The 15157-nt window shown below is 37.6% G+C and overlaps 2 protein-coding genes across 2 annotated transcripts; both read left to right on the top strand.

The window, feature by feature from the left end:
* Positions 1-2309: 2309 nt before the first annotated feature.
* On the top strand, positions 2310-3812 carry LOC122066996 (enoyl-CoA delta isomerase 2, peroxisomal-like). Its single transcript, XM_042630837.1, has 2 exons — positions 2310-3124; positions 3560-3812. The coding sequence occupies exon 1, from the start codon at positions 2404-2406 to the stop codon at positions 3106-3108; it is 705 nt and encodes a 234-aa protein (XP_042486771.1). The 5' UTR covers positions 2310-2403; the 3' UTR covers positions 3109-3124; positions 3560-3812.
* A 6503-nt stretch (positions 3813-10315) lies between these two features.
* Positions 10316-14488, top strand: LOC122066993 (aspartate aminotransferase, mitochondrial). The gene is made up of 10 exons (XM_042630834.1): positions 10316-10672; positions 10790-10875; positions 11945-12151; positions 12425-12530; positions 12637-12741; positions 12844-13016; positions 13693-13852; positions 13943-14038; positions 14175-14269; positions 14354-14488. Exons 1-10 carry the CDS (start codon positions 10499-10501, stop codon positions 14430-14432), a joined length of 1281 nt encoding a protein of 426 aa, XP_042486768.1. The 5' UTR covers positions 10316-10498; the 3' UTR covers positions 14433-14488.
* The last annotated feature ends 669 nt before the right edge of the window (positions 14489-15157 follow it).

Here is a 15157-nt window from a genome sequence, read left to right as displayed (position 1 = left end):
TCCCCGAGCTAATGACTGACATTAGAGTGCCTAGAAAGTAGGGGTAGAGGGAAAGGACTGCCCCCAAAAAATTCATCAACTTCCCTTGTTCGAGGGCTACCGGTTCAAGTCGAAAACACAAGGAGGACCAGAACCTAAAAACGTCAAATAAGGCACAAAAGAGGGCCCTTTACGTCTATGGGGGGATCTGGACCATAGTTAGCAAATTCGGATTCGGGAATTATTCGGACGGAGAATTATTCGGAATAATTCGGACGATTAATTTAAGGATTCGGTCAAAAAAGCGGTCAAAAAATCTTATTGGGGTTTTTTTTTTAAAAAAATTGATTTTTTTTTATTTTTTTATTTTTTATTTTTGGTTTTTTTTTTAAATAATGTTTAAATGGACCGAATAATTCGGTTTAATTCGGATTCGGTCCGAATTATTCGCGATTTATATTCATTTTCGAAAAAGTCGCGAATTTTAAAGAATTTTATTTTTAATTCGGATTCGGTCCGAATTTTTGATAAAATTCGGTTCGGCCGAATTGATAACTATGACTACAAATAAGCCGAGCCACTGGAAACCCTTTGGAAAAACTAGAACATCTCAAAATTCCTATGTCGCTTTGTCCCATCTCAATCTTTCAATAATTAGAATCATATTGGGAAATTTTGGAACTTAGTCCTTGAAAATCTGTCTCTGTTCCTATCATTCCAAATATATCCTGATACCATAGAGGATCTATATCCACAAAGCACATGTATTTGGGAAAAAATTCAACTTGGGCCGGTTTCAAAAAATCATTTTTTAACTCTAGGGAGGAATACATTTTATGTCAAACATGCCCACAAAGTACCTCCACATAAATCCAATAAATTCAGGGTGATTGGTGGTTTGTAATCTCGAAGTGATGCTACTTCTCTTCATTCAGTATTGCAGCTGGACTGTGGCATCATTTCGTTGGCTGTCCCTTTCTTCAGAAGTGAAAAGTTTGGTTCTTCTATCAAGTTCTGTTTCTAGGATATTTTTGAGGCTTGTAAGGGAAGACCTATACAAGTTCCTGTCCTTCTCATGTTATTAGTCATAGATTTAGCCCTTTCAGAGTAATTCACTCAGGCATCCTACCAAAGATTAAGTTCAAAGAGTTATTCTCAGATCAGATGCTCTCGGATGTTTGTCCAGAATGACAAGGCTATTTTAAGTCAATCCAAAGTTTAGAAATGTGAACAAAGAACATGAATTGACTCTAAATGTCAATATAGAAATTGAAGAAGCTGATGCTCATTTAAATGTAGAAAAGTCAAGATATAATTTCGTCAAGATCAATGAATGGAAATGAAACATAGATATGAGCAATGAATTATTAGGTAAGTAGTTATGTTTTCTTTTTTTAACAAGAAAAATGATATCTATCCCAAAAAAATTATTATTTTTTATAAAAAAAATCATGGACCTTATTAAAGAATTTTAAATTTAAAAGTTGTGTGACAAACTTAAGAGACTTACATACTCTATTTTAAATAATCTCTTTTTGTCTCTATAAATTTAACTGGTTACATTCTCTCTCTTTATCTCCATAAATTTATGTGGTTACAATCTCTCTCTCTCTCTCTCTATTCTTGATTTCCAAAAAAACCCATTAAAGTGTTAAAACTGAACTGGGCTATCCGTATTCATTTGTTGAAGCATCAATCGGTTCTATAATACCAACCCACCTATTCACTTTCTTCCTTCTTCTATCTCGATTAAATGACCAAATACACATCTGAAAAGACCCAAATCCAGAGAGAAACCAATTCTAATAATCTCAATCAGTTACTGTATTTTTTGAAAAAAAACAACCAAAATAGATGGAAATTGGAGAAGATGAGCTCTGATAAAAACTGAACATCATTATCTTAAGCTTTCTATACTTTAATTTATATAATTATCAATATTTTAAGATGGCAACCCACCAATCTTTGGAAGATTCATTGTAGACGAGCCAAATCCTAATAGAATCATCATCTTTGTTCATTGCTTGACCATAGTTTTCATACAAAGACTCATCATCATCTTCGTTAAATCATTACTTAAATCTTAATTTCGAATCATTATCCTACTTTTCCTAATTAAAAGGAAAGAAGTTGAAACGATTATGTCTAAGTGAGGTTGTCTCTCACACCCATGATGTAACCATCAGAGCAAGTTATAGATAAGAATGATCGGATTTCTCCACCCTAAAAATTGGGAATCAGTTACAATATAGTAAAAATAATTAATGATTTATATTAATTTTTAATAAATGAATGATTTATATTAAAGGAAAGTGAAAACAGGTTGCAATACATACGTACTGCAACCATTCGCCCATTATTAAATGAGTCATATCCAGTTCCTGAAACGAAAGAGTGTACGAAGATCAGAAGACCACGAAGACGATGTGCACGTTAGAGAAGCGCGGTAACATCTTCGTCCTAACCCTCATCGGCGAAGATGAGCACCGCTTAAACCCCAAACTCATCGAGCAGATCCTTTCGGCTCTCCGCCAAGTCCGCGTGGAATCAACCCGCGGCACCGCACTGGTCACCAAAAGCGAGGGCAAGTTCTTCTCCAACGGCTTCGATCTGGCATGGGCTGCAGCCGCCGGCAACGAATCCGCCTCCCGCATGGTCGATCTCTTCCAACAACTCGTTGCGGAACTGATTTCTTTTCCATTGCCGACCATAGCCGCCGTGATCGGCCACGCTGCCGCCGCCGGGTTCATACTGGCTCTGAGCCACGACTACGTGCTGATGAGGAGAGACAGGGGAGTGATCTACATGAGCGAGCTCGATATTGGACTCACCTTCGCTGATTACTTCATGGCGTTGATGAGGTCGAAGATCAATTCGCCGATCGCCCGACGAAAAGTGGCTTTGGCAGCTGCGAAGGTGAAGGCGGACGAGGCGGTGAAGATGGGGATGATCGATTCGGCGCACGATAGCGCGGAGGAGACGGTGGAGGCTGCGGTGCGCCTGGCGGAGCAGTTGATCGGGAGGAATTGGGATGGGGAGGTGTACGCCGATATAAGGAAGTCTTCGTTTCCGGAGTTGTGTGAGGTTTTAGGATTGATCGATAAAGCCAAAGCTTCCTCGAAGCTCTGAAATTTACTCTCATGAGGTAGAGAATCTAATAATTTCGCATTCCGTTTATCAATTATCACTTCGTAATGTCTTTACTCTGATCTATTAGAAAGGTTACTGTTTCTAATTTTCCTTTGAGATTTATCTCGGCGATGGCGAGTGGAGAGGGTTGAAATCGGCTGCAATTCCGATCTCGTGCAATTCCATGCAACACCACCTTCAGGTGGTGACACGTGTATTGATACCAATACAATGGTCCAAATCTGGTACAACTAATAAAACATTAAATCAGTGAAGAGGCATTTAAATCAGATCTGGACCATTGTATTGGTATCAATACACGTGTCACTGCCTGAAGGTGGTATTTCACGTAATTGTACGAGATCAGAATTACAGACGATTTTTTTCCGAGTGGAGATGGTGGGACTTGTGATTACAGTTTACAGATTATTGTTTTCTCTCTGTGTGTCAGTTACTCGGAGCAGAGGTGATCGGATCAAGGCAAGCGGTGCCGTCATCGTAACAGTTTTCTTTGGAAATTTGTGATAAAACCGTGATAAGGACAGTCACTTTGGCTCGATTCCTCTTCCAGTTCTTTAATAATGGTAAATTGGTAATGGATCTGTTAGGGGTGTTTGGTTCGGTAAATCAAATGGTGTATGTATCAGATATTAATGTTTATCTTTTGATAGATATTCTTCTGAATTATGTTTCTTTTTGAAAAATCGTTTAGTTGCCTCACGGCTAGTACATGTTTCTCGCAGGTTGAGATATTGGTTTTCTTAGAGAACGTCTTTCTTCCTTCTCCTTTTATACTAGGTGGTAAAAATGTTACTCAAATCTAAGTTTAAATGTTGAGGTAAACTCAGATTTGGAACACATCCTTTATAATGTGGTCATTCATGGGAAGTAGGATGCTCACTTATGAGGGTCATCCTAGTGGAACCAAACAACTCAAAAAAATAGGAATTATCATTTTAAAGAATGTCATCTCAAAGATTTACTGAACCAAACACCCCCTTATGTATTGGGCAAAAGATGCCACGTAGGCATGCCCCTATTATTAGTCCTAAGTAACTGTAGGTTTTAATTATCATGCCGTGTTTTAGTGAAGGTAGAAAATTATTTTAATTAATACAGTAACAATAGTGTTGTTTCCACAAATATATATATATATATATATATTTCATCATCTTTATTATTTTTTTAAATTTATTTTCTCCTTCCCTTTCACGCAAGTAACAAATGGCATCAAAGTTAGGAATGAGAGAAAGGGTGGAAAACTTGGAAAGCATTGTATGTTTACTTCAATTGAGGCAACAGGAAATCATGAGGAAACTTATCAATATCATGGAAAAGCTTACCATGATGGCTGAGAAAACCAAAGGCAAGGGAGAAGAATAAGAGTAAGAAGAAGAAGATGAAGAAAAAGATGATAAAGAAAAAGAAAAAGAAAAAGAAAAAGATGGAGAAAAAGATCATGAAAAAGAAAAAAGAAAAAAGAGAAGAAGGTGAAGGTATCATACACCACTTCCTTCAAGGAAATGCTCGTCTCTACAACTGGATTCTCTTGTCCTGACATGTCAATTTAAATTTTTTCTATCAAAATATAGGATCCAGGAGGACAATTATTGTTCTTATTTCCTTCAATTTATTTGTCCTCGAGGACAATGACATTTTTAAGGGGGATAGAATGTTATGTACTGAGCAAAAGATGCCACATAGGCATGCGGCAATCTCTCTGGGGTAGTTATCTTATTATTAGTTCTAAGTAATTGTAGGTTTTAATTATCATGTAGTGTTTAGTGGAGGTATGAAGTTATTTTAATTAATACAATAATAATTGGTCATCATGGGAAGGGAAGTTTTGTAATCATGGATGAGAATGGAAGTTATGTAACTGTGGATGTATGTTATAAATTAGTAGAAGTTTAATAGAAAAAAGACTTTTGAACCAAACCAAACTCTATGAGTTAAGGTAGGCTTCCTTATCAAAGCCAGATGTCAAGCTTCATTTGTAAAGCCATCACTTTTTCCTTAATTTCTCTCTTCATCCTTATTTTCTCTCCAATTTCATCATCTTTATTATTATTATTTTTTTCTCCCTCCCTTCCAGCACGATCCTTCAAATGCAAGTATGAAACTACTACCTCGAGTGTTCCAAGAGAATTGTTGGATTATGCAAATTGAAACCTTGTATTCGACCTCTCCAAAACATAATTACATCGTAAAATTTGGATTTTTAAGATCTGATAGGGTTGAAATTACAATTGTAAAACCAAACTGTTTCCATCTTTTCTAAATGTTTTCTTTTATTTTTCCTCATAGAAGGTTAATTTTGTTGGAAAAATTAATTCGAAGGATTGTTCCTCACGGTGATTAGAAATTTAGAACATGCACAAAAGCATTGAGAGTATGTGAACATTGTACCAGATGTGGAGCTCTGTCAGAAATGATAGATCATGTGATTCCTCATTGCCCCATTGCTGGTCCTGTTGGTTCAGCCTCCCACAGACTCTGACTTCTCAATTCTAGACTAGATGGGATAATGAGTAGTTAGGGAAAATTCAAGCTTCTGCGCTTTCATGGCCCGGTCAATATCGTTGGTGAGAAGCGATTTCATATTTGTGAGGAGGGACTGATCTCCTGTAGATGTGATTGCCTCATCAAGAGTTTTTTTAGGCCCAAGCACATGGACATCATCACCTCATCCACCCATTCTAATCAACAAGCCTTGGATGCGTCAGGGTAAAGAAGGATAGGATGTGTAGAATAGGTCTGATTAACCGAGATAGTTATGAGACCCCATTCTCGCTAAGTACATGAAGAGTGCTTGTGCCATTAATCAAGCGGGAGAGGCCATTGTAGTGAATCCAGTGTGCTAGTTGCAGCCTATGCTTGTAGAGTAGGTGTCAGGTTTGTGGTCTAGAGATCAATTTCTATCACATGTATTCCCCCCTTCCCCCCCACACCCCACACCCCACACCCCACAACACCTTTTTCCTATCATCCCCCCTCCCCTCTTGTGTGTATGAGTAAATCTCCTAGGGTAGTTTCTATAGGATGTAAATAACAAAAAAGAAAAAAGAGGGAGGCCATTGTAATTTGAGATGGGATGTTATTTGACATCTAGCATCGTAGTTTCTTACATGTAATTTTTCTTTTATTCTTCGAAAATTTAACTTTATAGCTGACTTCTTAGCTAGGAAGACCTTATCATTACTGCAGATGACGATCTAGCATCGTAGTTTCTTACATGTAATTTTTCTTGTATTCTTAGAAAATTTAACTTTATAGCTGACTTCTTAGCTAGGAAAACCTTATCATTACTGCAGATGACGATCTAGTCCAATTTCACTCTATGGCTGAAGGAACCATCTGGCCCTTGACATATGCATACTTCTGGCTTTCTCAATAGATCTCCATTTACTAAAAAAAAAAAAAAAAAAAGATACTAAAAGGTATGAACCATATTCCTTCGGATCGAGCTCCTCTACAGGGAGAAATCTGGCAGAGAACTCTACAGAGAACACGTGTCACGATCCCAAAGTTTGTCTCTTCATTTTTGTACAATCTCCTGCTTAGAATAATAACACCCATCATAGCGGCAGCGATGGACAAAGACCAAACAGGGGTAACCTTGAAAACACAGAATTTCAGAAGCTCAAAAGGATCCTTCCACCATACAATCTTCTTCTTCCCTTCTTCTCCTCCTTTCACCGCATCGCGAGATACTGCACCTATCCCTTCGGTAACTTCACCTCTCTCTACTACGACCTCCCTCATAACACCTGAATCCGAGTCATTTGATCCTTCTGGTTTAATTTCTTGCTCGTAATCACAACAGACCAAGCCAGAGTCACCCTCAGAGTTCTCAACCTTAACGGGGAAGATCCATCTCTGCCAGAATCACTTGCAATGATTTTTCAGAGAGAGCAACGCGGCTGGGATGCATGATTGATTATCTACTGCATTTGAATGAGCGAGAGGAAGAAGGAGACACCGCAATTTTGTCTTCGCGATTTGGAGAGAGGAGACGAGGGAGGGAGAAGAAGAAGAGGGGGAAAAAGAAGTTTAAAACCTAAACGATCGTTTTCATCCGAAATTTTGTTTTGTGCTTTATCTCTCATCTGATCGGGACACGTGTTCCGATCCACGTGTCATGATCTGAAGTGGTCTCTGCCAATTCTTCACCAGATTCCTCTCCGTAGAGGAGCTCGATCCCTTACTCCTTCTTAGTGCAAGGAATGGCTTACATTCCAATCCAAACTACACTAGGCTTGCCTTGGCTTTGGCTTCCACTCCGGAAAGCATGAATTGTGACAGCCAACAATAATGTCATACATGTTTACTACAAATTTAATATTGTTTCATTTTTTTTTTTTTTTTTCTAAAAGAGTGTGAGCAAAAATATGAACATATATTTACTATGCAAAAGCATGTATACAACATTCAATAGGCATTCACCCAAAACAAAATTTTTTAATTGGCACACCAAAAGAAAAAAAAAAAAATTCAATAAGTATGTATACAACACTTAATAAACATAATAATAGAATGAATAATATAGGTTTAACGAAAGGAAACCTCCCAACTACAATAAACATAAATCTATTAGCAACAAACTCAACTAATACATTGTGGCCACGTCAAAAGAATTCAAGTTCGTTCTGCCACTGTTATAGAGTTAGGGATCTTCTAGGGGAAGATAAAGTTATTTAAGTTGTAGGCCTCATACCTTTTTATTTTTTGCCCGTTTAATCTTTACACTGCTAAAGGTCAACAAAAGATTATATTAATTAATAAGTTAGAGAGATATATAGAATTTATGTCCAGGCATTCCCTGCAGATGGGAATAATTGAATAAATATGATACAAATTTGATTTGTAACTCCACCTTCAACATTGCATCCACTCTCAAAACAAAATCGTTGTCTTTCTTGAGAATTCCAAGCAACCATTCAAAATTCTGAAAAATCCCAGCTACATGGCATGGCCAAGATTTATTGAGGAACAACCATCTATATTGAGTTTAATCCAGCCCACTTTAGGTTTGAACTATATAACTTCTATAATTTTGCCAAGAGGATGATTAAGAAACATTGCACCCAAAATGCCCCGAGAGAATAAGGTCAACCAATGCCCGGATTTTACAATGCACTAATAAAGTTATGAAGTTGCATTCCTGATATGGAGAAGAATTACAAATAATCATAAGATATCTACAATTTTCCATATTTTGAATAATTTTGGAAAAGATATAATTATCTTTTGGGAACATGTTCTCTATCAGGGAGCACACCCTTACACTAGACATCAGTACAAAATAACCACAACGCCTCTCTTGTTCAATGCCTTACCCTACACTTGCCCTCAGTGGTGGGAGCACAGGCACAAGGACCACACTCTCAAATAGAAACCATTTTTCCTTTTTATTTTTAAATGAATGGTACAAGGTACGACATGCTTTTAAGCAGTGCAACTCGCATGGTAGGGAACCATTTTTTTTAAAGGGTAATTTACAGCGTCTCCCCTGGAGAATGCCATAATTATAAGAACAGCCCCTCTATTTCACCAAATTAGACTTATACCCCTTCCTGTCAGTCACTGTTAAGGAATATACCTTATTTGTTGATGTCAGCAACTATATATTATTTTAAATACCAAAATACCCTTGTAAAATATGAAGTACCAAAAATACCCTCGTAATAAATTAATATTTCTTTCACCCAAATCGTAATGGTTGAACCACCGACGATCGTTCAGCGGTAACGGCATCTCATTGAAATTGGGAACTGTAAGTTGCAGATTCGATGAGTCACTTCCATCAACAGTGACTTTTCTGTCATCGTGAGAAAGAGGAAAGGAAAGAGGAAGACGAAGTAACTGCTTCTATGTTGGATCCAAATCAGCGAAAGTCACCAAAGCTTGAACGACGCGACGCACTCAAGAACATCAACTACGATCCCTTCGGTTCGTCTTCTTACTCATTTGCTTCATCATCCTCTGATTCTTTGAATTTTTGGCCCTAAAGATTTGGGTATGGCGGTAGCCAGCGGCATCTCATTGAAATTGGGAACTGTGAGTTGCAGATCCGCTGAGTCACTTTCATCTTCGGTGACTTTTACATCACCGTGAGAAAGGGGAAAGGAAAGAGACGAAGCAACTGCTTCTATGTTGGATCCAAAGCAACGGAAGTCACTGAAGCTTGAATGACGCGATGCACTCAAGAACATCAATTTCGATCCCTTCGATTCGTCTTCTTACTCATCTGCTTCATCATCCTCTGATTCTCTGAATTTTTGGCCCTGAAGATTTGGGTATTTTTCTACCAAAAAAAAAAAGAAGATTTGGGTATTCTGACAAATGCTTGGGAGGTGGATAAATCTCGGCATTCCTCTGTTATAATCTCTACGTCTAAATTACGCAAAATTGATAGTCCAACTAACCTAAAGGAGAATAGGTGGATCACAAAGATGACGATCAGTAAGACAACGCCATAAGACAGGGAAGAAGGGTAAAATCCTCATTTTAAAATATCATTTAACAGTGACTAACGGTAAGGGGTCTGAGTCTAATTTGATGAAATAGAGAGTGATCTTATAATTGTGACATTCTTCAAGGTGTGACATTATAAATTATCCAAAAAATTAATTCGTGGAATCGGAATCATATTTTACACACACCCAAAAAAAAAAATCAGAATCATATCAAGTGCAATCGGATCAGAATTGATTGGAAGTTGGAACCAACCAATTCCGGCCGACTCAATTGGAAGCCGCCTTATTTGAAGTTTGAACCTCGAGACGACGATTCCCTGCGTCACACCTGCTTCATTCCATTCTTCAAAAGCTGATTGGCCAATTAGCCAATCCTTGGTGGCCATGTTATAGAGCATGATCTCACCCTAAGCTACTTGGAGTCTCGAGATGATAAAGCACAAAAAGTAGAATAGAATAGAATAAAATTCCTTACCAAAACAAAAAAGTGTAATAAAATATGAAAAAGGTTCCACTCGAAGAAGCAAAAGCAAAGTAAAATGATCCAATTAAATGATCCAATGTGACAAATCTATGTTAATTTTACTTAATTCGATTACACTTGGATGAGAATAATTTTCTATGGGCCCACCACAAATCCTTCTAACATTTCATGAGGAACAGTGTCTCTTGTAAACCAATAGCATAGGATCACCTCTTCAAAAGCTGAACTGCCGATTCCTTTGAATTTTGATGCCATCGGCCTTTATGAACACGGTTGCTATTTCGAGGTCGTTATAACCATTGAGACACTCCCTCGTCTTGTTCTATATTTAGGGCTCGCTTCGTTTGGTTCGTTTTCTCGCTTAGTCTATTTGGGCGCTTGGTTTCTTCTTCGTAAACTCTGCTGACGGAGCTTAAACGAAGCTATCATGGCGTCGAGGACCGCAATTTGCAGGGGAATTGTCAAAGGGAATTCCGGTTTTGGACTTCGATCTATGTCCTCATGGTGGGAACACGTTGAGCCGGCTATGAAAGATCCAATTCTCGGTGTTACCGAAGCTTTTCTTGCTGATCCAAGTCCTGATAAAGTCAATGTTGGAGTTGTAAGTTTTTCAGCGATGAATCATCATGTTTCTTTTCGGATGATTTTTTTTTTATTTTCTTTTGAAATTTGATCTGTTTGTGATGTTTTTAAGTGATTTTTTTTTTAATGGTTTTAGGGAGCTTATCGTGACGATAATGGAAAACCTGTTGTTCTTCAATGCGTTAGAGAAGCAGAGCGGAGGATTTCTGGAAATCAGAATATGTAAGTCGCTGTACATCTTTTTTAGTTGATTTACCGTCTTTTAATTATTGATTTAGAGAAGATTTACTGTTCCATCACTATTTTTTTCTAATTCTAACAACTTGTTATGTGTGTGGAATTATTTTGATGCATGCATGGATGGATGGATGGATGTTTTTGATACTCCTTTTTCTGTTATTGTTATTGCCACATCAATTGCTTCCTTCCCCCCACCACTTTGTCCAGTTTGAGACGCTTTAGGCATCTTGGTTTTGTTTGATGGTGAAACTTCTCTTGTACGGTGGGGGAGTCTATCAGGATAAGCCTTTAGATATCTTGGTTTTGTTTGATAGTGAAACTTCTCTTTTACGGTGGGGGAGTCTATCAGGATAAGCCTTTTTCCATTTTTCTTTTCCCGTTTGGCTGGTACTTATGTTTTTTCTCTTTTTTTTTTGGTAAAAGCTGCTCCTTATGTTTCTGGAGAGCCTTTATTTATTTTTCCTTTTGGCATAACTGTCCAAGTTTATATCATCATATGGATTTTCCAGTATCTTGAAGTGTTAATTCTTATTTTATTGTTTCAAATGGCATCTCATATGAGTCTTGGTGAGAATAAAAGTGATGTATAGCCCACTTGTCATTATCCGTGACGGATGATGTTTGGTCTTTAGTTAATATTTTTTGTAGATGGGTTTTTTGTTTTTCATATCAAGGTTAAATTATGTAGGAACTCGATCTGGCTAAATTTTGATGGCTCAATCTTGCTTTAATCAATAAATGCCCCACTTTTGCTGCACACCATTTCCCGGGGGGAACTGGTATAAATATTTCTGAAAAATTGAAAAGTGACTCCAAATGAAAAAGAGCTTATTAATTTTATGAAAACGAAACTATAATTTGGACGAGTCTTTCTTTCTGTTTACCTCAGCCATTTTTGGTGGGTAATTATGTTTTGGATGGAACCAGGGTTTCAGGTGCCGAGTCTGATTGCAGGGCAATATTTTCAACTGCATAACTGATACACTTGGTCTATTGTCTTAAACTGATATGCTTGGTCTGAGATTTTTTAAATGTTTGGCTGTTCGTCTAGGGAGTATCTTCCAATGGGAGGAAGTGTGAACATGGTGGAGGAAACACTGAAGCTAGCCTATGGAGAAAATTCTGATCTACTCAAAGAGAAAAGGATTGCTGCAGTACAAGCTCTCTCTGGAACTGGAGCTTGCCGAGTTTTTGCAGACTTTCAAAAACGTTTTAAGCCCGATTCCCAAATTTATATACCTGTGCCAACATGGGCGAAGTGAGTGTGTTACCATATGGATCTTTATTTCAGAACTAGAACATTGCATCTTAGAATTTTCTGTAGGCATAAATAAATAAACTGTGTTTGTCAGCCTAGTAAGTAGACAAAATCGTACCCATACAGTTTAGACTGAATATTTGACTGTTGTAGTATCTTAACTCTACCAGTCCTTCCACCCTACCAAAAAAAAGTCCAAATGCTGTAGCTATTTAAATTTCAGTGTTTCTTTTTCATTTGTTCAGATTCTAATGCTCTAGAGTTCTGCTGCAGCCATCACAACATCTGGAGAGATGCCCAAGTCCCTCAGAGAACTTTCCACTATTACCTTCCTGAAACAAGGGGCTTAGACTTTGCCTCTCTTATGGATGATATAAAGGTTTAAGAGATTTGTCTGTATTGCCAAACTTGGCTTTTTTTTTTCTTTTTCTCTTGTTTTATCAATCAGTTCTCCAATGCTAAAAGTTATTAAAAATTCTTTGTAGAATGCTCCAAATGGTTCATTCTTTTTGCTTCATGCATGTGCTCATAATCCTACTGGAGTGGATCCAACGGAGGAGCAATGGAGAGAGATCTCATATCAGTTCAAGGTGGGTCATTTCATTGGATTTACCTTTTCCTTTATCCTTGTCTAATATTACAACTGAATTTCTAACTGATATGAATATGCTGAAATATGCTTCCAATTCCAGGTAAAGGGTCATTTCCCCTTCTTTGATATGGCATATCAAGGTTTTGCAAGTGGTGATCCTGAGAGGGATGCGAAGGCCATCAGGATTTTCCTTGAGGACGGTCATTCTATCGGATGTGCCCAGTCATATGCTAAAAACATGGGGCTCTATGGCCAGAGAGTTGGATGCCTTAGGTAATTAATGAATAGTTGCTTACTCATATACCATAAGTTTTGTTCTATACTTAACCCTCAGGAGGTCAACAAATTTGTTTGTTTTTTGGTTATGCTGATTTCTTTAGAGTGTTTTTCTGTTCTTTTTTTTTTTTTTTTGTTTTTTGGCACATAATGAAATTGAAATGATCTTCAGAGTGTTTTGTTACTCATCTTTGGTATTATGTTTTTGGTTTTTGTACCAACCAGTTATCCTACACATAAATTTCTTGCTGAGGGAGGAAAAAAAGGGGGAGGGCAAAGGCATAAAAGAAAGATCCTTATGCTTTGAGGCATGTTTTGATCAATTATATGTGACTACTCATGTGTTAAAGTATCTACTGTATTCAAACCATTGCATAACTGGATGAAGTGACTGGAACACTGGGACTTGCATTGGGTTTTAGGCTTACTAATACATATAGTTAGCATCAGGGTGACTTTATTTTGTTATGAGGATCTATAACATTTTCCTGGTGACATATTAGTGGGAGAATTTAGTTTAATTTTTTAATGATAAACCTCCCACCTATTTCCTCATATGCTTTCTGTTAGCCTTTCTTCTTTTTCTTTGATTCTTGTTGTCATCCAGGGATTCTTGTTCAATAAATGGCCTTTCCCATACTCTTTTACTTATTATTTCCTTCCTCACTAACAGCGTGGTCTGTGAAGATGAAAAGCAAGCAGTGGCTGTGAAGAGCCAGTTGCAACTAATCGCCAGACCCATGTACAGTAACCCACCCGTCCATGGGGCTCTCATAGTTTCAACCATATTAGGTGACCCAGACCTAAAGAACTTGTGGCTGAAAGAAGTGAAGGTAACTAATCGTCTACAGTCTTCCCAATTCAATCAAAATTGTTGTAAACCACTGAACTTTTTATACTGACCACCCTCACCCCCTACCCAGGGCATGGCTGATCGCATCATTGGAATGCGAACTACACTAAGGGAAAACCTTGAGAAGCTGGGTTCACCTCTACCTTGGGAGCATATAACTAAGCAGGTACATATATGTTATCCATGGTTAATTTGTTTTATTTCCTACACTGCCCAGTCTTAATGCCTTGCTTTTTTTTTTTCATCAAATGATAGTTTGATTTTCAGTGTCTTGATACTGTATTTTTATTGCCCTCATACAGATTGGGATGTTTTGCTACAGTGGCCTAACGCCAGAACAGGTGGATCGCTTGACGAATGAGTTCCACATTTACATGACTCGTAATGGTCGTATCAGGTAAATTAGATATCATGACGCTGCTGACTATCCTATTGGTCTTCCATGATGCTGTCTTACTGACATGTTTTCAATTTTGTACAGTATGGCGGGTGTTACTACAGGCAATGTAGGATACTTGGCAAGTGCCATCCATGAGGTCACGAAATCAGGCTCGAAGTAAAACCAATATGGTGAACTTATCAATTAAAGTGCTGTTATTTCTGAAAAAAAAAAAAAGGAAAGTGTTATCTAGAGGTAGGACCATAGGATATCTTGCTGAGGAGTATAAGAGTTTTTTTTTTTTCTCCCCAATGGAGATGGGAAATAACATGGGGTTTTAGTTCCTGGGCACTCCTGATTTTTGGAGAAGAGGCTTAATAAATCTTGGTTATATAGGTATTCAACATCTGGCACATGAATTGTAGAAGGGCTGACATCTATTTAATTCATCAGTTGGGTGGGATGATTCCCCATTACCCCGGGTTTTTTTTTTTTTTTTTTTTTTTTTTTTTTTTTTTTTTTTTGTCTCGTTTCTCCATCCAAATAAGTGAAAAAGTGGCGAAGGATTTTGTATCAAAGCAACTGAAAGATAACTAATTATATTCAAATAACAGGTGTGGAATAATTTTGGTTGCAGTTATCCCCTTGTGCTTTGCCATTGTTTATATTCAATTCATTGTTATCCGGATATTTAGAGAGAGAAATCCTACGTATACTGATTGTTCTTCACAAGGATTTTCAAAGATGTGATGAGCTGAGAGAATGAGGCCATCGTTTCAAAAATTGAAAATCGGATTGAATTCGGATCAGAATTAGCCGTGACTGATCCTGCTGATTCCTGTTGATTTGCTCTGATTCTCTGGCCAATTCATATCGGAGATGAAACCTGTAATGAGGCTGATAGAA

The sequence above is a fragment of the Macadamia integrifolia genome, unplaced genomic scaffold, assembly GCF_013358625.1.
Source record: "Macadamia integrifolia cultivar HAES 741 unplaced genomic scaffold, SCU_Mint_v3 scaffold2658, whole genome shotgun sequence".
NCBI lineage: Eukaryota > Viridiplantae > Streptophyta > Magnoliopsida > Proteales > Proteaceae > Macadamia > Macadamia integrifolia.
Note: the sequence above shows the minus strand (reverse complement) of the source record. Positions and strands in the feature narration are given on the sequence as shown.

Bases quoted from the DNA above. Each gene is read 5' to 3' on its own strand.
- LOC122066996 (XM_042630837.1), top strand. From the start codon at position 2,404: ATGTGCACGTTAGAGAAGCGCGGTAACATCTTCGTCCTAACCCTCATC.
- LOC122066993 (XM_042630834.1), top strand. From the start codon at position 10,499: ATGGCGTCGAGGACCGCAATTTGCAGGGGAATTGTCAAAGGGAATTCC. The intron at 13,017-13,692 runs GTAATTAATGAA...CCTCACTAACAG, and splicing joins CAGAGAGTTGGATGCCTTAG to CGTGGTCTGTGAAGATGAAA. The intron at 14,039-14,174 runs GTACATATATGT...GCCCTCATACAG, and splicing joins GGGAGCATATAACTAAGCAG to ATTGGGATGTTTTGCTACAG.